The 24,317-nt window shown below is 35.5% G+C and overlaps 5 protein-coding genes and 1 pseudogene across 10 annotated transcripts; 3 read left to right on the plus strand and 3 right to left on the minus strand.

The window, feature by feature from the left end:
- Window positions 1-199: 199 nt before the first annotated feature.
- LOC127255486 (aspartic proteinase CDR1-like) lies at window positions 200-1,576 on the minus strand. Its single transcript, XM_051281017.1, has one exon. The coding sequence runs from the start codon at window positions 1,574-1,576 to the stop codon at window positions 200-202; it is 1,377 nt and encodes a 458-aa protein (XP_051136974.1).
- Window positions 1,577-3,612: 2,036 nt separating this feature from the next.
- On the plus strand, window positions 3,613-4,551 carry LOC127255488 (probable aspartic protease At2g35615; annotated as a pseudogene).
- Window positions 4,552-6,758: 2,207 nt separating this feature from the next.
- LOC127255489 (aspartic proteinase CDR1-like) lies at window positions 6,759-8,120 on the plus strand. The gene has a single exon (XM_051281018.1). It carries the CDS (start codon window positions 6,759-6,761, stop codon window positions 8,118-8,120), a length of 1,362 nt encoding a protein of 453 aa, XP_051136975.1.
- Window positions 8,121-12,989: 4,869 nt separating this feature from the next.
- LOC127255602 (probable serine/threonine-protein kinase PBL15) lies at window positions 12,990-15,280 on the plus strand. Its single transcript, XM_051281227.1, has 5 exons — window positions 12,990-13,606; window positions 13,962-14,097; window positions 14,181-14,317; window positions 14,431-14,554; window positions 14,705-15,280. Exons 1-5 carry the CDS (start codon window positions 13,157-13,159, stop codon window positions 15,145-15,147), a joined length of 1,290 nt encoding a protein of 429 aa, XP_051137184.1. The 5' UTR covers window positions 12,990-13,156; the 3' UTR covers window positions 15,148-15,280.
- An 81-nt stretch (window positions 15,281-15,361) lies between these two features.
- On the minus strand, window positions 15,362-16,553 carry LOC127255603 (dolichyl-diphosphooligosaccharide--protein glycosyltransferase subunit 4A-like). The gene is made up of 2 exons (XM_051281228.1): window positions 16,419-16,553; window positions 15,362-15,748 (listed from the first exon to the last, which is right to left on the minus strand). The coding sequence occupies exon 2, from the start codon at window positions 15,746-15,748 to the stop codon at window positions 15,635-15,637; it is 114 nt and encodes a 37-aa protein (XP_051137185.1). The 5' UTR covers window positions 16,419-16,553; the 3' UTR covers window positions 15,362-15,634.
- On the minus strand, window positions 16,519-22,395 carry LOC127255601 (rop guanine nucleotide exchange factor 14-like). 6 transcript variants are annotated; one of them, XM_051281223.1, is made up of 8 exons: window positions 22,021-22,395; window positions 20,937-21,074; window positions 18,597-19,132; window positions 18,449-18,523; window positions 18,109-18,366; window positions 17,679-18,026; window positions 17,189-17,588; window positions 16,519-16,665 (listed from the first exon to the last, which is right to left on the minus strand). In XM_051281223.1, exons 2-7 carry the CDS (start codon window positions 21,010-21,012, stop codon window positions 17,220-17,222), a joined length of 1,662 nt encoding a protein of 553 aa, XP_051137180.1. In that variant the 5' UTR covers window positions 21,013-21,074; window positions 22,021-22,395; the 3' UTR covers window positions 16,519-16,665; window positions 17,189-17,219. The 6 variants fall into 6 exon arrangements, with proteins under 6 accessions (XP_051137180.1, XP_051137177.1, XP_051137178.1 ...); XM_051281220.1 differs by lacking the exon at window positions 16,519-16,665 and having other exon boundaries at window positions 17,035-17,588; window positions 22,021-22,394; XM_051281221.1 differs by lacking the exons at window positions 16,519-16,665; window positions 22,021-22,395 and adding an exon at window positions 21,459-21,629 and having other exon boundaries at window positions 17,035-17,588.
- Between the last annotated feature and the right edge of the window lie 1,922 nt (window positions 22,396-24,317).

Below are 24,317 nucleotides of genomic sequence, written 5' to 3' on the forward strand. Positions count from 1 at the left end.
AGTTGCTGCCATGGCTGCTGTGCTAATTAGAAATTTAGAACTGACTGTTGGGTCTTTGATTAATGGGCTGGTAGAGTAAATTGGGCTTTATGTATTCTATATCAGTGGGCCCAATTTCAATTTATAATTATATATACCAAAATATTAAAATTTATTTCAATAAATTATGAATAGAGACATTTGTGTGTATTTGATTCGATCATGGCGATTTGCTACAGTCCGTCTTCTTGAAGCTGACCTTCCGAGCTGTGAGATCGTACCCAACCTGGTAATTAATTTGTTGAAGGTTTCCGAAAATGGCGATGGGCAAGGATGGAGGGGACGGCACGAATGTAGAGCAGAAGACGCCTTTCTCTACCTCCACGAAGATCGACTCCTGCGGCAATGGCAGATCGGCGCCTTTGAAATGTGCAGTCACCGGCGGTACGGTCAGATCGGAGCTAGCTTCGTAGCAGAGGTCGAATCCCGACGGCCCCTCCGTCGGCCGGCCGCCTCTCACGGCTTTCTTCAGGGCGGCCTTTACGCCGGCGTACATTTCTTCCGACAGGATTGTTAGAGTCGTGCCGGAGTCGATGATGATGTTGCCTTCTTCCTCCTCCTGCTGCGGATTTCCGCCGCCGGCGATGGTCGCCGGAACTTTCTCGCCGCCGACGGTGAAGGATTCGAGGGTGAGATAGTAGTAAGTTTCGGGGGCTTTGTCGGCCACTATCGGAGTGGACACAACGCCGGAGCCGGAGACAACGGCGCCGGCGCCGAAGGTGATGGTGCTGGTGCCGTTCCCGGCGCCGTCGGGGGAGGCGAGGCAGTAAGAGAATTTTCCGGCGGCGGATTTGTCAAGTTGCTGGACGATCGAGGCGGCGCCGCCGCCGAGCCCGATGATCCCGGCGGTTTTCCGGTCGAATGTTCCTGCGTTGTCGCGGCCACACCCGAAAACGACGTTCTGGAATTTTCCGGCAGCGGCGGCGCGGCCGCCCTTCGACGATTGGAATGTGAAGACCTCTGTCGCCAGGGGTCCCCGGCTGTAAGACCTGTCCCCGTAACTAACCTCGTATTGGCAGACATTGTCGCCGCCGCAGGAGCCTCCCCGGCGGGTGAACGTCTGGCATTGCTCCGACGAACAGTCGATCGGTTTATACGTCGACGATTCGTCGGAGCTGTAGAGCGGGTCATCGTGGCGGAAGCAATTCTCGCAGGGCTCGCATTGAGTCCACGCCAGATCGCTGCCGGTGTCGGCGACGGCCCAGACCTTCGTCGCCGGAGTTCCGATGCCGACGCGCATCAGGTATCCGCCGCCGCTCTGTGTGACCGGAGCTTGGAAGTCCTGTGGCGAGACGCCGCCGGAAAGTATGGAGTTCAGGTGAGCGTGCCGCGCCAGAGATCCGATCAGAGCTTTTTTTGCACGATCGAAACGCGTCTCCGATGGATTGTACAGTGGGGACTGTGGGGAGTCAGCGCGGATCAATTCCACCGTCACGCCGCCGTCGCTTCCGCCGGCGCCAATTTTCCGGTGAGCTTCAATTGCAGTAATGGCGCAGGTGAGGAAGAAGAAAGCTAATAAGGGTTTGTAGGAATCCATAATTTTACTGTTGTACGGATTCTTGATTTTTTTTATTGTGTACGTGCGCATAATTTATAGGATAAATTGGATTTTATTTAGGGCAAGTGTTTTAATAATAATAAATAATACCTAATAATTAATTAACAATATCGATAGTAATTATTAAATTACTCTATAATGAAATCCAGAATTAATGGAATGTTATCGGCAAACATGGAAATTAATTTTCATTTAGTATTTCTAAAATTACTTTTGGTAATGAATCTTGGGATTTATTTAGGATGTATTTGATTTATTTTTTTTAAAAAAATAATAATAAGTATTGTAATGTATTTTTGTAAAAATGAAATTATAAGGAAACGTTGAAAATACAGATTGATGAGATAATATATAGTTTTAATAATTTGCTATTAGTATTCCTGGAATGAATTTGTTGAATTATAATGTATATTTATTTATTGAACAAATTTATGTATATTATTTGCTGAATTTATTTTTAATTAGTGAGCTTTTTTAAAAACAAGTGAGTTATTGGACCTCCTCCGGCTTGGGCGTCATCGTACAGCCCGTGTTTAAACATACCGTCGTCGAATGGGAGGCGATCCGGCACGCCCTCATCGACCGCGCCGACCCCCGAGCCGGAAGTCGGCAACGCCCCGTGGTGCGCCAGCCCGATGCCCGGACGGGCATCAAGCTCGTTGCACGGTGTATGCCCTCACGCGGCTCGGCGCCAAAAAGGAAGATAAATAAATTAATATAACAGTTTTGGTATGTAGTTCGTTCTATTTTTGTAAAAGAACAAAATCAATTTGGTATTAAAACAAGCATATATAAAGGAACTATAAGACCATTAGCAGGTACTGATTTTATTTCTATTGTTTACTTTTTAATAATAAATAGATTGTTTATACTTCCTCCCGCTTTAAATCCAAATAAAAGTCTTTTTGAGAATTTATAATAAATTAGAAAATAATATTACAAATAATTGTATATATATATACACGTAATGTTATATTTTTAACATAATAGTATAAAAGTTAAAAAATATTGTAGTATTATTGTATTATTACTTTTACTAAAATAAAAAATATATATATTTGAATTAAATTTATAAAATAGTAAAAATAATACTTTAAGTTAGAACTAATAGAGTATTAATTAGAGGGAAAAATTGTAAAAAATATCTTACACGTATACCTCATTATTACTTTTGTCTTGTATTTATTTCGCGACCAAAATATATGGAGGAAAAAAAATAAAATGAATAGTATATTTAAAATCCAATAAAATAAAAAAAAACACACTAATTTATTTCAATTAACAATAGTGAGATAAATGACAATACATGATAAAATATTTTCTCATAATTAACAATAGTTTTTGTTTATTTTCATATGTAATTTAAATTAATAATTCCATTATATATTAAACTATTAGCTATTAATCATGTACATATTATAGGTTGAAAAATATCAAATAATATAATTTTTATTTAAATTTAAAAATGTTTTTATACAATATATAAAAATATTGAATTTTGTATTTAATCGCATTAAATGTCGCGTTGAATAATATTAATATAGTATAAAATAATCATGTAAATGCTAAAATCAATAAAATAAAATAATTTTAATATTTTAATACAATAATGAAAGCTAATACATATTGCTGAAATGCTAAATTGAAGTAAAAGAAAAGAAAAAAAAAAAAAAATTGAAGTAAAAGAGATGCTTATGGCTTAACAATATTTTAACTTTGTAATAAATATTAATAAGTTCAAAGTATGTCACTTTATATATTCCAGTACAAATTATCCGAAAGTAATGGATAAATCTTCGGTCGAATCTAATATCTTACAAATTATACCTGATAAAACAAGTCATGCTAGTTCAGAAAAATATATTTTTTTTAAAAGTATCTTCACAGTTATTTTTATTTTCATATATCATAAATTTTCAATTTTTATTATTATTATTTTTTAAATAAATTTTAACAGAATAAAATTTACCATTAAATTGTCACAACCATTACACTTCTTCCTCATCACGTTCATCATGTCTTTCTCCAACAATCCTTTCTACGCATTTCTTCCCTCTTTTTACGTCGCCGGAATTTGTCTCACCGAAGCAGACGCTGCCGGCGGCGGCGGAGTGGCCGTCGACTTAATCCACGCGACTCCCAACAGTCCCCTCTCTACAACCCGTCGGAGACACATTTCAATCGGATAAGAAAGGCTGCAAAACGGTCCTTCGATCGTCACAATTATCTGCAACGGCAATTAACCAATTCGCCGGCGCCGGAGGTAATTCAGGCGCCGTTGAAGCAGGACGGCGGCGAGTACATTATGAACGCCGGCAGCGATCTGACGTGGACACAATTCTTCGACTTACCGGACGGTTCCTGCGCCGCCGCGGATTGCCGGAATTACGCCGGAGTATCCTCCGGCTGCGACGGCGCCGCCGCGCCGGACGTCCTGAAAACTCCGATAACGAAAAACCGCCGGCGGAATACTACTTTCTGACTCTAGAAGGCGTCACCGTCTGGCAATCGAAGTGTGAATAACAAATCCGCCATTGCTTCCGATCAGGCGGCGGAAGACGGCGGCAACATCATAATCGACTCCGGCACGACGCTGACGTCCCTTCCCGGTGATCTGTACGACGCGGTGGAGTTGGAATTGGTGAAATGGCAATAAAGGGGCGGCGCGTGAAGGATGCGAAGGGGACATTCACGCTGTGTGACGAAGTGCCAACTGGCGACCGGCTGAGGGTTCCGCCGGTGACGGCGATTTCAAAGGGGCGACGGTGGCGCTGTCGGCGGAGAGCCTGTTTGTGAAGGTGGAGGCGGGAGTGGCGTGCTCGAGCCTGGTGGCGTTTCCGGGATCGACTTTGGGGATTTTTGGGAATCTGAATCAAATTGATTATCTGGTTGGGTTTGATCTCAGAGATCAGGCAGTTACATTTCAGAAAACCGATTGCAGCAAGTCGCCATGAAAGCGAAAGCTGTCGATTCTAATTAATGCTTTAATTTGGATAATTAATTAGTCTGTTCCATTTAGTTTGTACAATTTCTTTTATTTAGCTCTTTCTCATATAATTTTCTTCTTTTATTTTTTGAAATTTAATTATATACTGAGATTTAAAAATTAATAATTTACAATTTTTTATTTTAATTAAATTCTAATCTTATTCTATAACTATTTTTATTAAATTATAATTATTTTTACTAATACGTTTTTAATTACTTATTCATTAACCTAAAACTCCTAATTTAGCTGCTAAAGGAGAGAATAGTTAATTGTCTTCTTTAAATTATTACTCAGAAAATAATAGAGTACAAAATGGAATATAACAAATTACCATAAATATATAATGTCTATCATACTTAATTTGTCTATTTTTTTTAAATTTATAATTTATAATTTTGTTATTTTAATTAAACTAATTAGTTATTTTAATATTAATCTATAATTATTTTTAATACCACACTTCTTAATTACTTAACTTATTGGACAATACTTAAAACTTTGTGGTTAAGCTAAATAAGTTAAGAGTTGGAAAGAAATATATATATATATTCATAAATCACTTAATCCAATTTAACTATATATTAACAGGGTGCTGCTAAATGGGCAGATTCCGCCCCGAGTAGAATAATTATTAATTATGTATTAATATAATAAAAGATTATTATACCGATATTAATTTATTATCAACTTATTAAATATAAAAGTTATATTTTTACTTTTCATATTAATAAATTTTATTTTTTATTGAAAATATAAAAAATGTTTTCTAATTAATTGTAACAGTTATATTTTTATTTAATAAAGTATTTTATATTTTTTAATTGTAATTAACAATTAATTATGTAGTTTTTTATTTGTTCAATTTAAACTAATACTTGATTCTCCATTTCTAACATATCAATACAGATATTAATATAGTAAATGTTGTATACGATTTATTTGGTAGTGATTTAGAAGAAAATGATCAACATGAAGATTTTCAAGCGGATAACATCGTGAAAGAAGATATTCAAACGCAAGCTCTGGTTGACCTAAATCCCGAATTTAATGTGAAAAAATTAAAGATATATAAAAAATATTATTGATAATTAGATATTTTCTCTTCTTATTTTATTTTTCCAAATACATATATAAATATTATATTAAAATAAATAAGAACATAAAATAAAAAATATCATAAAAATTTTGTCAAAAAATAATTAAAAACATGTTTTACATTCAATTGTTAGATTTTTTTGTCAATTTGAATTCTGATAAATTCAATTTAAATATAAACCTAAAATAATAGGTTATATCTCAAAATAAATAATATTAAATGATAAACATATAGATATTAATAAACTATATAGGCATATAATATAATATTAATAAATAATACAATTAATATACTTTCATATTAATAATTATATCTCGTATTTATAACTAATTATTATTGATAAAATATATGACTGATTGTCCAATTAGTATAACTAAAATTTCTAATGAAAAATATAAAGGTATAAGAATTTTTCACTAATATAAAGTATAATATTTATTGTTTCTGACTAAGCAGAATTTGTCCACCCAAAATTAGCTATTAAAAAATTACTCCATCGGTCTCATGTAATATGAGTGTATTACTGTAGATACGAAAATTTAGGTAAAGTACAATTAGTGAGTAATTAAAAAGTGTATTAATAAAAATAATTATTATTTAGTAAAAATAATTATAGATTAAAATTAAGATTAAATAGTTTAATTAAAATTAAGAAAATTATAAAATTTAAAATTTAAAATGAAATTAAAGTACATTATTATATTTTCAAAAATAGAAATGACAAGTTATGTGGGATCGATGAAAATAAAAAATAGGGACAAATTATGTGGGACGAGGGAGTAACAAGTAGAAATTAAAACCGAAAGACGAACCAATTCAACTTCGAGGCATTATGTCACATTAAATCACACTCCACAATCCACATTTAAATCAAAATTAATTATATATAATAATTATGCATTTAATTAAATTCATCCATCATCAATGATCATTACAAATTCATGTAAGTGAAGAATTAACGTATGCGTTTTCATTAAAAGACTTGACTTTTCATTACCCCAAACTCCATTTTTAATTCCTCTATAAATTAATAATTTCTTAAGCAATATCGATCAAGCTCACTCCTGATCTCAGCAATGGCGTTTTACAGTCAATCCTTGTTCCTCGTACTTCTGTCTTCATTTGCAATTGTCTTCAGCTCAATTGATGAAATTGGCGGCGGCCGTGGCGGCGTAACGGTCGATTTGATCCACCGGGATTCGCCGCTCTCCCCTTTCTATAATCCCTCCGAATCCAATTTCCAACGTCTCAGAAATTCCGTCGCACGTTCCTTTTTGCGGCGTTCGATTTTGAAGAAGCTGCCGGAAAAGGATTTAACGGCGCCCGTCGCGTCCAACAACGGAGAGTATTTAATGAAAATTGGCATCGGAACCCCGCCGGTGCAAATTCCGGCGATCGCCGACACCGGCAGCGATCTGACGTGGATTCAGTGCCAGCCCTGCACTAATTGCTACAACCAAACGGCGCCGTTTTTCGACCCCAGTAAAACCTCGACTTACCGGAGCGTGCCCTGCACGTCGCCGAAATGCCAGCTGGCGGCGAATGGCGGCGGCGGAGGGAATTGTGATAATGTCAACTCCTGTTTATACCAAGTCAGCTACGGTGATAATTCCTACAGCAACGGTAATTTAGCCGTTGAAACGTTGACTTTTACTCCGGCTAGTTCCGACGCCGGCGGCGGCGGCGCTGTGGCGTTTTCCGGCGTGGTTTTCGGATGCGGACATGATAATCAGGGCACTTTTGATGCGAAAGGCACCGGAATAATCGGCCTCGGAGGAGGCGCGGTGTCGATCGTCCGGCAGCTGAATTCGTCGATCGGCGGGAAATTCTCGTACTGTTTAACGTCGGTGAACTCGAACGCCACCAGCAAAATCAAATTCGGCGGCGCCGCCGCCGCCAATTCCGGCGGCGCTAACGTCTCCTCGACGCCGTTAGTGAGGAAATCGGTGGACACATTTTATTACCTGACGTTGGTCGGCGTCAGCGTGGGGGCCAACAGGTTTCCGGCGAAGGTGGTCCCGAAGCAGCCCGGAGGCGGCGACGGGAACATAATAATCGATTCCGGCACGACGGTGACGTTTCTTCCCGGCGACGTGTACGGCGGGTTGGAGACGGCGATGGTTAACGCCGTTAAGGGGAAGCGCGTGGCGGATCCACAGGGGATGTTCCAGCTGTGCTACGAGGTCGCCGGAAATGGGGGGCTGAGGTATCCTCCGGTGACGGTGCATTTCGACGGAGCTGACGTGGCGGTGGCGCCGGAAAGTGTGTTTATGGAGGTGGAGAAAGGGGTGGCGTGCCTGACGTTTGTGCCGGCGTCGGAAAGTGTGGGGATGGCTATTTTTGGAAATTTACATCAGATAAATAATTTGATTGGGTATGATCTGGAGGAGATGAAGCTTAGCTTTAAGCCCATGGATTGCACTGCTATGCCAATTTAATTTACTGAAAAATAAAATATATTTAAAATGTATGAGGATGGGTTTTTATAAATATATACATACATGAAAATATATTATCTATGAAAATAAATTAAAAATGTATTATGGATTATGGTTTATATTTGATTTGTGTGCCATGTAATTATACAATTTTGTGGTTATAGTAGTGATATAAGTAAAACCCTAACCCTAAACCTAACCCAAAAAAGGTTTTTTTTTTTTCAAATATAACACATTTTTATTAATATATCTCAATATATATATTTTGTGATATTTTAAATATAAAATTAATTTTTAGTATAATATAAAAATAAAAAAAAATTATTTTATTTAATAATATTTTTTAGAAAAATAAAAATTGTGAATAGTAAAATAAAATAAAAACATCCAAACAAACAGACCGATAGATTATTCTCTTCTCACATATCCTTGAATAGGTTTGACCTTGTAAAAGAATATTTTGGTAATAATATTAATTTATACAAGGCATATAATATATAAAACATTAAATATGATAAAGAAAACAAAATATAATTAGGATGCAAAATATTGAAGGATGGAAGTTACACTTACCTCTGTGTTTTTCCTAATTTTTGTTTTGATGTATATATATATATATATATATATATTTGATGAAATTATTAGATAAATTTTTTAATATAAGAGTTATTTAAATGGTTAAATAATAATAATAATAAAAAAAAAGTGAAAAAACACTTACAGACAGAAAATTATTAATTTTATTGATTGATTATCTATTTTGTTGTCAAGGCAAAAAATATTAATTATGCCCACCATAATATTATTTTATTGTAAAGTATGTTTGATAAAAAATAAAAATAAAATAAAATAAAAATTGTGTATATATTATTTTTATTAATTGATATTACAAATTCTAGTGTATAATGTAATAAAATCCAATGCAGGATTTTCTGTTTCTCACCATTTAATCCATTTTTCCAAACTGTTTTTTCAACAATAGTAATTCTTTTTTTATTATAATTATTTTTTTTTAAATAACAACAATAACAAAATGAGACAGCTGTGAATACCAAAATTTTATTTGCATAATCTGAGTGTCACTTTAATTTCATGCATAAATACAAACAAATGTGTATATATATATATATATGTATAACCTGTCTTTTTATTTCATATTTTTAGGGGTTTTATTGACAAAACCAAAGTTTGTAAGAAAAAATAATTTTCTTGAAAAATGGTTGATTATTTTCCATCATATTTGAGGACAAGCTGTAGCTCTTTGTGGCGAAGAATTCGTCGTAAGAAGACCGATCAAGACATCAACAGGCAATGTCGAATCGATTCAAGAATTCATTGATTCATTAAATTCATACATTAATCTTCGATTTTCTTTCTTTTCTCTTCTTTTCTTTCTTTTTTCTTTTTTTAATAAAGTTCGATTTATATATAATTTTTTTGATCCATCCATGTTATTGCAGGTATGGGCACGACAAGAAAGAGACATTGTCCGAGAAGAAAATTGACGGCTTCTACTACGGCGACTATGGAATGGATGAGGATATATTCGGCGAAAATGAATTTCTAACTATCGAAGAGCAAGAAAAAATGATGAAGAATCAAGAAAGAGCGACGGCACATATTGTCAAAACCCGAGGATGGTTTAGATTTTCGATTAAGGGGCGAAGGAATTGAGTAATTGGTTAAATGTTTTATTACAGGTCAAAGAAATTAAATGAGTTATTATAATAAATATTTTATTCTTATTTCTATCTTTTACATTTTCTCCTGATTACTATTCTCGTAATTTTGAAGAATAAATATTTTTTAGAGAATAATTTACGAGTTCATTTCAATTATTTGGGATTGTTCTACATTGCGCCGTAGAAATGATTATAAGATTTTGATTATTACAAATTAGATTGTAAATTGCATAGGATAATCGATAAAATATTTTGGTCGATTGCGCCTAATTTAATTTATTGTCCGGTGAACTATGGTAACAAGGTCAATGCACGCGGTTTCAAAAGTAATTGGTAGTCCGAAATTTCTGGATTTCAGATCTAATTTAAAATTTTGTTCGATCTCAATAAATTTTATTTCCCATTAGATTGATTTAGTGTACTTGATTTGATTTGATAAATAATAATAATCCTAATTTTGTAAATTTAAAATACATCTCATTTTTTCAGTAGAGTATAATCAAAGTATTATAAATATATATAATATTATGTATTAATAGAAAATGATACTTAAGAAATAATCGAAGTTTCTTATATGAATAAGAGACAAATCATGTTTTCAATTAAAAATAAAATATAAATATATATATCTTATAAAAATTACATCAAAATTTTATTTAAAGTCAAACTCAAATTAAAACCAAACACACCCCATAATATCATATCGAATAAGTGAAATAAAATAATATATTATAATTAGATATTATAATATCATTTCCTCTTTTTCAATATTCTTATGTAATACATGTAGGTTTTAGTTTTGGGTTTTGATTTTAAATAGTAAAATTTTGAATTGAAATAGTTGTTTGACATGATATAAATATGTGTTGATGTGATATTTTGAATGTAAAATTAAATTTTAGTGTAATAAAATAAATAAAAATTGGATGTTTGATTTGATACGTGGAGGAGAAAAAAAAATAAATAGTAAAATCAGTATAAAACCTGACAAGTAAACACACCACGTTATTTTGAGAGCTATATTTATCAAAATATTATCCTTCTAAATAATTTTTGCCTTTGGTTTTAATTTGTTTTTATTCTGATTTTTTTTTCTTTTTTGTTAATATTTTGAGATAAAATAGTTTATTATCATATGAAATCACAAATGACTATAAAATAAAATAAAAATAAAAATTACAACCAAACTCAAAAATAAATAAATAAATAACACTCTTAAAAAAAACCCAAATTTACATTATTCAATTTTCAGTAAAAATATATATCTAAATATTATTTAAAAATATATATCTAAATATTATTTAAATCAAATATCAAATTCAAATAAGAAACAAACACACATTTCTTTTTGTATCCTCAATTTATTGTCTTCAATATTTTATCAATATAGTCAATTTATATTGTGGAAATCATATATTATTTGACCAGACTAACACAGTTATTATTTAATCATATTATTATTGTAACTGTGTTACAATATATACAAATCCATGCAACACTGGGATTATATTATATTATATTTCATATTTCATACAATAATATATAGATATTTATATATATTATATCGGATTTTGTTCATTATATATATATATATCCTTGTAAGAATATATAGTTAACTTTTATATTATTATTGTAATAATAATTCTATTTTTATGATATATTTTAACGTTATTATGTTGAGTGTTATTCCAGATATTATTTGCTGAACTTATTTGTGTATATATGTATATATAAAGTTAATTGGACTATTAGAGTAAAGAAAGCCCAGCCCATTTATACATAAATATGTACTACAAGAAGGGAGTGTTTGTTTGTTAGTAATTTTTTATTTGAATATAAACTTAGAGTTTTAATACTCTCTGTCCCAAAAGAAAAGTACTTCCTCCCTCCAATTTCTATTGTCCTAAAATATATTTACACGGTTTTTAAAGTGATTGTCTTTTTGTTATGATTTGACAAATTTGCCATTAATTGTATGATAGAAATTAAAAGTAATAAATAAATAAAGGGTAAAAATATAAAATTTGTGTTTAAAAAAAAAAAAGAAATAGGACAATAGTTGTTGGATGTTACAAATAGGAAAGTAGAACATTAGTTTATGGATGATTGTAATATAGATACAATAAAATTTATGAAAAATTTAGTATTAAATACAATAACATAAAAATCAAATGATACTAGTATAATATAAAAAATAAAAAATAATTGTTTGCTTTTATATTTTTGAGAAAATATTAAACAATATTTATATAAACACATCATGCTAAATATATATATATATATATTCTTTCATAAAATATCATATTCAATAACAAGCTTAGTTTATTTAATATTTCAGCTGAGTTTATTTAATATTTCACAAATCTGTATTATTTAGTCTACAGTATTATTTTTATTCATATCATTCATTTCAAGCTGCAATTTGTTTTTATTTTAATTTTTGTTAGCAATGAGTAAGCTAAAAATTTAAATCATTTTTCTCTGATATCATTTTTTAATTATATTTCTATCTTAATATATATATATTTCTATCCACAAAATATATATATATATATATTCTGGATATCTATATATGAAATAACAAAAAAAAATAAATAAATAAATAAAAAGAAAATTAGAGGATTGGAGAAATGGTAGTTATGGTGGAGCAGGAAATTCTGGCATTATTAGCGTCACTAATGGCCTAATTTATTTCCAACAACTCCCAGAACCATTTTTGCAACTACACTAAAACTTCACAAGCCAAAAATGATGATGCATACAAAAAAATAATTATTCTAAATTAAAATTTTATTTTACATGCAGAACCTTGGAGATAAAAGATTCTCTATATAATATATATATATATATATAATTTGCTTAAATCAAGGGATATGCACATACTAATTTCTTGAATAAAATTTGGAATGCATTTCAAGCAAAGAAGATATTGTTCCTTGGGATTAAAGTAGACATGAAACAGGCCAAGAAATTAAACTATACTTTATACACATTAGTAACCACAGCATCAATAAAGATTAGACCAAAAATTAATCAATTATATATACAATAAACATATATATCTATCAGAACATCCCTATGTTAGTAGAGTGGTTGGAGCAGTTAAGGAAACTGTGTCTTAATCTCTTCACAACTTGTGTCTCTCTCTAAACCATTTTCTTGCAATTTGCAGAAATCCACACACACACACACAGAGACACATAGCAACAAAATTAGTCCTAAACAGATTAATTAAAAGATTAATCATTTAGATTAATAGCTAATTAAAGCAAGCCCTCAAATGTTAGATATATGAGCACACACCCTCCTCAGATTCTCACACCATAACCCCCTCTCTCTCAACTTCACACTCCAATGAAAGATCCTAAGATCAAGAAACACCACCACCAGCAGCCATGGCGGCCGATAACAGCAAGCTACTGCTGCTCATCAGAAGATCGAGTGATATTCAAGAGCCTGAGCAGCTGCAGGCCCTCAAAGTCAGAGCTGTCCAAGAACATAGGGGTGCCAATGCCATCATTCAGGAAGATGTCCTTCTCGGACGTGAGCCTGAATGGATCCTCCTCTGCGAGGATCAATGAGGATCTTGCACAGTCCTTTGCAGGGGAGCTGTACAACTTTGAGCTTAGCGAGCTACGTGGGATAACACAAAATTTCTCCAGCAATTTCTTGCTTGGGGAAGGAGGTTTTGGGAGGGTGCATAAAGGGTATGTGGATGACAAGCTCAGGCCAGGGTTGAAGGCTCAGCCTGTTGCTGTTAAGCTTCTTGATATCGAAGGCCTCCAGGGCCACCGCGAATGGCTTGTAAGATTACTACTACATATTTCTTGTCATTGTGCCTTTTAAGGTTCTAAAGTTCGATAGAACAATAGCTTATGCTTCAAAGAAACACTACTGTTACATCCATAAAAAAGCTTTACTTTACTAACATATAGTAGAACAGACCAAATTAATTCTAGGATTTTTTTCTTGATCCAATCCCAAATATTAGCGCATAGGCATAAAGGGAATGACTTTTTAAATTCACTATATATTTTTTTTGCTATGTGATGCCTAATTTTTGCTACTACTTCATTATTGACCCTAAATACAGTGATGTGGTGTTATTGGGAAGAATAAATATATAGAAAGCTAATTTGTGGCTGGTTGTGTGTTGAAGGCTGAAGTGATCTTTTTAGGACAGCTAAGGCACCAAAATCTGGTTAAGTTAATAGGGTATTGTTGTGAAGATGAAGAGAGGGTTCTTGTCTATGAGTTCATGGCACGAGGTAGCTTGGAGAATCATTTGTTCAAGAGTAAGAACCACATGAATATATATATATAGGCAGATAAGGATGTGTTATGTTCTGGTTTTTAAACTAGGATTTGTTATGCACAGGGATGTCAATTTCATTGCCATGGGGAACAAGACTGAAGATTTCCATAGGAGCAGCAAAGGGACTAGCTTTCTTGCACGGTGCTGAAAAACCAGTAATCTACCGTGACTTCAAGACATCTAACATTTTGCTAGATTCGGTATTTACTACTTTAAAATATGTACTACGTATCTATGGTTTTCTTATGTAATAGCACCTTAAGCATAGAAGCATACAACATACAAGAATTGATCATGCTCCTTTCTTGGGTAGGATTTCAATGCAAAACTATCAGATTTTGGATTAGCAAAAATGGGACCAGAAGGGTCAAATACTCATGTCACGACACGTGTGATGGGAACTTATGGCTATGCTGCTCCTGAATACATCAGCACAGGTATGTGTAAGTGTGTGTGTGTGTGTGTGTGTGTGTGTGTGTGTGTGTGTGTGTGCGTGCACGTGTATTATCATCAAAACCTTAAAACAGAGTATATCTTTCTCATGTATTTCCTACACAAATAGTAACATGAAATTTAATGTAATGCAGGTCACCTGACTACAAAAAGCGATGTCTATAGCTTTGGGGTGGTTCTGCTAGAACTCTTAACAGGCAGAAGAGCAGTGGACAAGACAAGGCCTAAAACTGAACAAAACCTAGTGGATTGGGCGAGGCCATATTTGGGAAGCAGCCGAAGACTGCGCTGCATAATGGACCCAAGGCTAGCTGGACAGTATTCAGTTAAGGGGGCCAAGGAAATGGGTCTGCTGGCTCAGCAATGTGTGAGCTTGAACCCAAAGGATAGGCCAAAGATGCCGATCATTATTGAAACCCTTGAAAGCCTGCAAGGTTTAAGGGATATGGCCATCACCTATGGGCAGTGGCCAACTTCTGCTAAGACAGGCCATAATACTTTGGTTAAAGGAAGAAGGGAGGTCGGGTTTGGGTGTAAAAGTGCTGCAGTTGTTGCTGCCAGCCCAAGAAGCAAATAATTGTGTACTATGATGGTATGCTAAGAGAAAGATATGTATAATTAATTGTCAATGTAGTTAACTATGTGAATATGAATGCAAATGTTACAACAACATATAAATAATATTGACCTTCTACATATCTCTGGCCTTCCTATTCTTTGATCAATTGCTTAAAAAATATGCACAATTCCTTGTAAAAAAAATTCTACAACCTAGCAAATGCCAATTACCAAGAAAAAGAATGAAAATCATTAAATTTAAAAACACCAAATGACAATGTGAATTGGGGAAGAATCCAAAATCATGGAGGAGAAAGTTATTTGTCAAGTAGTCCTATTTGCAAAGATTAGCCATGGGTTAACAGTAGTTATAAAAATTGTCTAGCAAAACTTCCTCTTAGATCATACATATTTTCCTTTTGGGAAACATTTGTTTATGAAACTGAACCCAACACAAGCTCTTTGGTCTTTTACATGGTATACCTGTGGGTACCGAGACAATCCCATCAGTTACCTTCATATTTCGGGTCAGCCATCACATAATGATATGCGATCACCAACATAAATATCAAGACGCCAAGGAAGTTGGCAAAGAAGCCCAGGCCCTGATCATCAATCATCTGTTGCAGAAATAAGGAAAAACTATCAGTCCACAAGACGTCAGAAGTAACACAAGAGAATCTTTTAACAATGAAATCTTGCAGAAGTAGCACAGAACACCATCAACAAGGCCACAAACAGCAGCAAATGAATGAGTCATTACAAATTCATTTATACCCTAAATTATAAGCTGTTTACACTTTACAAAACAAACTTCTCTTACTTCCATTGTTAACTGTATGCAATAAATTGTACAGAACAAGTTTCTTTGATAGTTTTTACCTTGCCATTAAACAATCTGTCTTTATAGATGTAAAATTTTCTAAGCGAACTTAGAATTCTGCGAGGGAGGGGTATTTACTAGCACCAATTCATCCACCTAATATAATGCTATGAGTTAGCTTAGTTCAACCTGTGTTTCGCAAAGGTAAAATCCATGATTTTTTTTTCAGCCACAATCAGTCGCAAAATAAGTTACAAAATCACATCTACTGATCTACATTAACCAATCCAAATAGCAAATTCAATAAACAGTGCATGCTCCAGATTGAACCGTGAGTCAATGCCATTTTACAGATGAAGTTATCAATTCTCACAGAAGCCAAACCGGAAAACAATCGAAAACTCAAATGGAAAATCGCAACAAATTCAAAATGCAATCAATCAAGGTCGAGAATTCGAGGATTTTACTTCAGTAAAAGATGACAGATAATTGACCCGCCGGCGAATGCTCAGATCTGGAGACGCGAAGGCCGCTGCCGCTGCCGCTGCAATCCAATTCCTCGTTATTCTGACTCGACGCCGAAGTCTAATGCACGTACGATCGTTGACCCCGAACGGTGTCGTTCAACGCCACACCAAAACGCTGTCGTTTTCTCCGAGCAATTGTGGGCCATTGCAGCACATCGTCGGCCCACTAACAAAAATACTAATGGGCCTGGTAACCAGTGACAAAATGGCCCGAGCAATTAATTTTACAAAAGAAACAGTAATTTTGTACGTTTTGCAATATAAATACAGTGTTGATTATTTAATTTTTTATTTTTTATTTTTTTTTTAATTTTATGAGAATTTGCGGTATAACCTTGTATATTATAATTTTCATATTTCAATACATTTGAAGCATATATACAACAAAAATTTGTTTTTACTATGACATCATATACCTCCCAATCCATTTACTACATATAATTGGCTTAGTATTACTTGATTGACTTGCTTTATCGACGAGTAGCGTTAGTTCTATTGATCATACACATCTATACGACATTATTGAAAACATTTCTCAACATTCTAAGGAAAATCATTCAAAAAATTTTTTAACCTTTTTGAAATTATTAAATTAATAAATATATAGACGAAATATACCAAGTCATATTGCAAGGATAAACATATGGTATCATATTTTCTCAGCTGATACAGAAGCTGTTGCATATAACAATATGTATATATACACATACCAGGCAGAGGTAGACAAGATTATTTCCAATGTCAAGGAGAATTCTGGGCAGATGCACTCCGGCAAGCCTCCCGGCCGATACACCACACCCGGCTCCGACTTGGCGTCGCCGTCGCCGAGCTGATCCTCGCTTCGTCGCGGTCGTCGGGAGTGTCTGAGTTGCTGCTCGTCTTTCCATCAACAACGTTCAGCTGATGGATAAGGGAGTGTCGAACACGATCCAGCACGGGGCTATCCGATATCCCGGGAATTCTGGCACCAACGAGGCGCGACATGGCGACAGGCGAATTCGGATTGCTCATCACATCTTCCTGTAGGATGTCGCCGATCCGGGAGAGGATGCTGTACGCCAAGTTGGATAGCACGCGGGAATAGGCTTCGAGAATCGCTCGCCCGACGTCCTGCCGAAAGAAAACATAAGACTTTCTTACATCCCTGTCCTCTCGACAAACATACGTTGTTGTGTGTGTACAAAACATTCTATCGCTGACCTTGCTGTACTGGATCTTGGTGACGTCGAGGAATGTCTGAGGGAGATTCGGGTACTTGATCTTGATCTGCTGCAAGAGTACTTCGGCTTTGTTCGCCAACACTTGAGCCTTATCGACCTCGGACATATGATCTTTGATGAACGACCACGATGTCCGAACAGGAGATTTAACGTTCTCGTGCTCGGTGATCTTCTCCTTCCACACGAGCACAGCCGCTTCCAGTCGATTAATGGCGTCTAGAGCGCCATGCTCCGATTTCAGATTCAGACAGTTGATCATTTCCTCGGCGGGGACAGATTCTGCCACCAGAACTTTGTACAGCTCCTCCCCGAGGCTTGCCTTTCCTGACTAGAAAACAAACAAACAAACAAACAAAAACAATTCAATTCCTAAGTCATTCCTTGAAAAATTGATTGCCGACTAAAAATACCTTACGAAGAGCGTCCTTGATCGCGTTAGGCACCGGCATTTCGACCAAGACACTTCCGTTGATGGCTTTGGCAGCTTTGAATACTTGATAGATCACTTTCCCCTGATGGAGCAATCGTTTCCTCTCGACGTCGGAGAGTCCGACGTTTGGCACCCGAGGAGAAGGCAGCCACCACCGCCTGCTCTGTCGCCCCTCTGCTCGGCTACTTCCCAATTCCGTGTACCAAAACTCAGTTCCAACCATCGAATCAAGCGTTTCCTTCATAAAAGTGTAGGTTAGTTCGAACGTTTGAGATTGAAACAGTCGAAACTATTTTAAAAGAGTGGTGAGGTACACTTACAATAAGCATGGAATCCAACTTTCGCAGGGCCGGGAGATTCAAGTGGATATCGGATCGAGCTTTTGGTGTCATTATCTGCGCCAAATTGTAGGTAAGACTACGAGTTACAACGCTATATTCTTTGGCAGATAGAAGGATCGAATCATACCTCTAACGTCCGTCCATTGGTACCATTTTGCTTGGCGGGAACCAATTCAACCATATAGTTAGTCGGGGAGAGCAACCAGTCCATTTCCTTTCGCCATTTTCTTTTCCTTTCTTCTTGCAACGGCTCTAATTTCCAAAGCTCGCCAAATACAGTGGCAGCTAAGTTGGCAATGGCGTTGGACAAAGCCAATGCGGTGGAAATCCCTTTCATGCCTCCTGTGATGTCCTCACCTAGCAACAGCTTTGCGAACTTCTCTTTCATTGTCTCGATGTCCGAAAACTTATGATTCTTTTCTGTATCATTGGGCGTCATAGAGAAGCTCCACTCTTCGACGCAGGCATCGTCTCTCTTCATTATTGTCCAGAGAGACGAGAACGATCCAGACGCATTGTTGCTGGAAGAACAGCTGGAGTCGTCCTCGTCCAAGGAATCAGTGATGCTGACGCCACATCCGTCGCCTCTGCTAGTTCCACTATCGTTGTCGAAAGAATGGCTGTTGAGAATGCACCTCTCCAGGCCATTATATGTCATGATTCCTGAAAACATTTTCGCCGTTAGTTTCTCGGCGAGGGCCGAAACCAGGCAACACTTGCAAGCTTGCATTACAAGAGAATTATTACAAAGCATGCATTTTTCACAATTAATTGATACATTATTGCAGCATAGTTTCTGTGTCATCTTTTAATAAGCCAAAGATAGTCCAGAATTGGAATCCAACTTTTTCCAGGAACAGAGTTTGAATAATGAACAAGACAATCAAGAGAACAAAATAAGAAAAAGTTTAATCTTAGACTGAATTCCACGCGGAAGAAAGAGACGAACATATGATCCCAGAACATCTTTGTCAGGATTCCAGTAAATGCTAATATATCCACATGTAGATGACACTGCTGTTGCCTAAGTATCGACTAATCATGTCACGGGCAGCCAAGTTGCATGAAACACGTAACGTCTCAATTATGCAAATGGACACAACTAGCATGCACACTATATCTTAGAACATAGACGACGATTTGTCTTGCATTAAAATATGTAGAAAGAAATAGGGAAAAAGTAGTCGATAACAACCAACAGCAGGGAAAAATACATATACTTTAATTAAAAGTACAGAGTAAACAATTGAAGGGATCTAACTAAACGACCATATTTAATCAGAGCTGCAAAAATTGGGAGGAGACAGAACAAGAGAACGTGGAGTGGATATTTCTACAGAAGATTCAGATCCAGATTGAAAAAGAAGACCACACAAAATTTTGGAAAGGGAAATGTCAGAAGACAGTGACCTGATTGTCCACATTAAGATATTCCACTACTAGCCATAAAATGAGTGGTGCCTTAAATCTAAAGTAGTACGTGGAGAGAAAGCTCCATCCATCACATTACAACCAGGGTCCATACGAACTCCACTATGAATATCTCTCCATCACTTGATACTGATATATATATATATATGTTCATACATAAGAAGACAAGAAAGTTTCCACAAGGCTCCCTCCCTCCATTTTTCAAGCCCGGAAATTTTAAAATAATGTGGGGCTAAAAAAATGACTAGAAATTGCAGTGGAAGAAAAAGTAGGGTGTGTGTGTGTCGGAGAAAGAAAGAGGGGTCCTTTTTCTTTCAGTGAATTCCAATCATAGTGTGAGAAGGGAGGCAAGAAACTACTAGTTGCAGAGTGATATGAATGTGAATAAATGAGGGGAGAGGTGGGGGGGGGGGGGGGGGGGGGGGGGGGGGCGGCACCCCACCTGGTCAAATGTTTCATAGGATGCTGAGTGGTAGGTTTGTGTTTATTGCCATAAAAACAAGAGGGCCCTTCTCTTTTGCATGTGTTGTGTGGGCAAACAATGGAAAAAAGGCAACTAATGCTACCAAAAGGAAATATAAAGAAAGATCTTGAAATGTCTGACCATTTTGGAAGCCATGTGGAAGGTAATAAATTAGGTACGCTCCCGAAGAACATATTATAGCAGGTGAGCAGTTCTTGACTTTTGAACATCACACACATGACACTTACATCTTTGAAAAAATAAAATAAAATATTTGTTAAGGGAAATGTTAAAAAGATTACGGATCATCATTTCAAGGTTAAAGACTAGCCCTTTTAGAGATTAAAAAAACAACCGAAACTTACCCTCTACAGGATGTAATGCCTCAGCTTTCCCACACAAGAATTCAAGTTGATAGAGAATTACTATAGGAAGCACTAATTAATTATATCCCAATCCCAAATAATTTCTTCTTTTAATGGAGAACAGAGCAATTGAGCAAGCATATAAAAGTGACAGAGATTCATATCATTTATTACTACTACATGAAATTAAAGGGGGGAAAGAATTTACTTTCTTGCTCGTCAAAGTCCATACTAATTTCCCTCATGTCTCTAGCACAGCAAGCCAATCTCCTCCTCATTATCATCTTTATTGCTGATGTTCGGTTGGTGATGATATTATCAATGACGTTTGGTAGCACACCAATTTCTAACAATAAATGAAATTACAAATGAGAGCAATGTTCGAGAATTAAGCAAGAAAGCCATAGCCAATCTTGGAGAAACAAAAGTGGACTAATCAGTGGTTCTCAAGAATGAAGTGCAATAAAAAATGTGAAAATGCAGGAAAATTTGTGTGCAATAGAAAAATAGTTGTTGAGTTTTCAAGTCAGCAAAGAAAAACTACATTGTGGAAACAGCAGAATTTGCGGAGGATTGTTCCCTTAAGACTGACTTTAACGTCTCTATATAGGTTCAAATTTCAAAACCAATGCTTCAGAAGAGGTAATTTAATGAGTTAAAAATTGAATCTAGTAGTCTAATAGCATAGTTATTAAATTAATACTAAAAAAGGATGATGGCCAATCCAAACCTAAACATTAAACAACACACTCGCCGAGTTGACTCAGAGGTCTCAAAGAACTCAAAGAAAGAGTTGGAGAGTCTGAAGGGTTAAACAAAAGTGGGTTGAAAGAAAAAGAAGCTATTGACGTAATGATGCAGAGCTTTTTGGTTTTCTTTGTTCAGTTTTTTTATGAGCTAAAAAAAGACACTTGGTTTCAATATCAAAATGGCCTAAAAGAAAAGCAAGAAACAAAGAAACACAGGAGCATGCCCCCACTTTTATATTCCCAGAAGTAAAAAACAAAAAAAAAGGAAAAAGACGGGGTTGAAATTAGTGGGTAGAGTTAAAAAGAAGGGAATACGAAAATGGAGATATTAACTTTAAGTTATGGTGGAAGAAAAAGGAAAAGAAGTGGAACCACAAGAGCCAACACAGAGACAGGGATTGATCTCATTCCTAGATAGAAACCACATAAAGATTTGACCTTATACAATAATCTTGATTTTCCATCCTCCAGACAATCTTGATTTGATCTCAAACTGCATAAAATGAAATAATAAACGGAAGATGAAGTAGTAGAGCAGCATACCTTAGTGATGGCAATCAGAGCAGCAACGAAACGCCCTTGTATAAAAGAAGCAGGGAGATGGAGGGAGGGAAAGAGGAGGAGAAGATTTCAATTATTATTGCTTCAAGAGAAAGCTACTGTTTCCACTCCGGTGGTACAGTCCACGCAGATTAAATGCAGCGAGAACAGAGGCAAAACTAAAATCAAAATGAAATCAGAAGCATTGAAGTGAAATGTCGAATTAAAGGCAATCAAATAGTTAAATAAACAAGTAGATGAAGCACATTAATAACAGCAATGTGGGGAGCGTCAGAGAGGTTGCAGACAAGAAGGGGAAGAGAATGGAATGTGAACGCAGGGAGGGGCGGGGTGGTGTGGGGTGGGGGTTATGGTTGCTGGCTGAAGAGTGATTGGGTGAAGACTGAGAAGAAGCAAGCAGTAAAAAGGGTATGTATTAAATAATACTGGTGGCATCAAAAGACTCAAACCAGATACTCCATCTTAATTGCAGTTATTACTACAATCTATACTGTATTTCTAAAAGCTACTTGTGTTTAAATTTTTTCATGGGCATAATTGAATGTTTTATGTTCTGTCCTCCTGAAAAAATTTCACCGCTAACATATTTAAATTAAGCCAATCAGAGCTGCTTCAAATCTTCACTTGTTTAAAAATGTAAATTATCTCATTGTCTAAGATCTATAATTGGTGAAATTTTGAGTGGAGCAATTAGTTTAGTTTTCTTGGAACTTCTCAATGCAGCTTTTCATTTTCAGCTTTTGGGCTAAAAGCTGTTGCACCAACTTTTGTCTCTTTTATTCTATTTGAAAAATGGAAGCTTTACATTGTAATTAGTTTCTATTATGAAATGACAACAGATCCTATTCAAGAACACTGTATGATTCCTTCCTAATGAGCAATGAAATCGTCCTGTCCCCACGTGACAGTAGGAACATAAAGTTAATTAATCACACAAATAGTCATTACTTCCTAAATGAAGGGATTGCATAATAGCTATTAACATAACTAGGTTTGCATAATTGAAGCAAATAGAATGGGCTAGGTGTCCCTACTAGTGTATTGGGCTTTCATTTTCTGGGCTGGGATAGCTTTGTCATGGTGCCAAAATGATATAATTCATTTAAACCAAATTCATGAAAGTCAGATGAATATTTCCATAGACATGTGCTAGTTAACTAACACAGAATTATCAATTGCTGCACATGAGGGAACCATACCAGCATTTTATACATCAAACGCCACCACATGAATTCACTAAACTCACTAGACAGACAAGCTCACTGGTGTCCAATTTCAAGAAGCCTGGTTTATGTCCCACACCATTAAATATCACAAATTTGTGCCGAAAAGATTTAAATTGTTTGGAACCACCCGAAAAATTACGCATACTACTAGTCAAACCAAAATTTGTCTATAAAGTTGCAAGCATATTGGTAGAAGAATCGACACCTGGGGTGTGATATGGGGCAAATGATGACTATGTTGCATGCCTCAATTTACAGAGACATTTTTGTCATTGGGAATGTCAATACAACGACATTGCCTCCTATATTTGATGGTTTGCTGTGTACCTAGATCAAAGCACCTCAAAGAAAAAAAATTGTTAGTGTTAGACAATATACCAAGAAGTATGTGCACTATCTGAAGTTCTAATCCAAGGCAATGACAGATAAATAATGTAAGTCAATTATCAAGGTATCGGTGCTGGCCAAGTGGAAATAGACAGAAGTTGAAGAAATAAGTCTACACAATGGATACACAGACATGTATGCGACACTGTAGGCGACAGAGAGTTTCCTGAGATTTTTGTAGGACCAAGATTTAGCTAGAGCAAAATTTAACAGGTGGATATCAATAAAAACTCTAGCCTCAGCTGTGAACAAAAAGACACAGACTTGAATTCCCTAATGACTATGAATCCAAACAAATTACTACGGGCTTATAAAGCCATCCAAGCTCCAAAAGTTAGTATAGCTTGAATTCAAGTATGATATGATATTCACAACCCTAAATCGTTCCGACGTTCATCTGGAGCGGCAATAGTGAAACTTATCAGTAGCTGAAACACTTATTCCATGATCCAAGCATTTTGCGAATAAGAATAAATAGAAGCATAGAGTAATTATGTTATAGAATCCCAAAGTAATTTGTTAGTGCCTTTGAATAGAAAATTCCAAATATTACTAAAAATGAAACAAGAATATCGGCTAGTTCACACATGGGCTGCATATTCATTTGAATATGACCAACTCGCGGTCATGTGATCAAAACTTCATGCTCATTACATTCTACCCAAA

This window comes from Andrographis paniculata, unplaced genomic scaffold (genome assembly GCF_009805555.1).
Source record: "Andrographis paniculata isolate CXL003 unplaced genomic scaffold, ASM980555v1 Contig54END, whole genome shotgun sequence".
NCBI classification, from domain to species: domain Eukaryota; kingdom Viridiplantae; phylum Streptophyta; class Magnoliopsida; order Lamiales; family Acanthaceae; genus Andrographis; species Andrographis paniculata.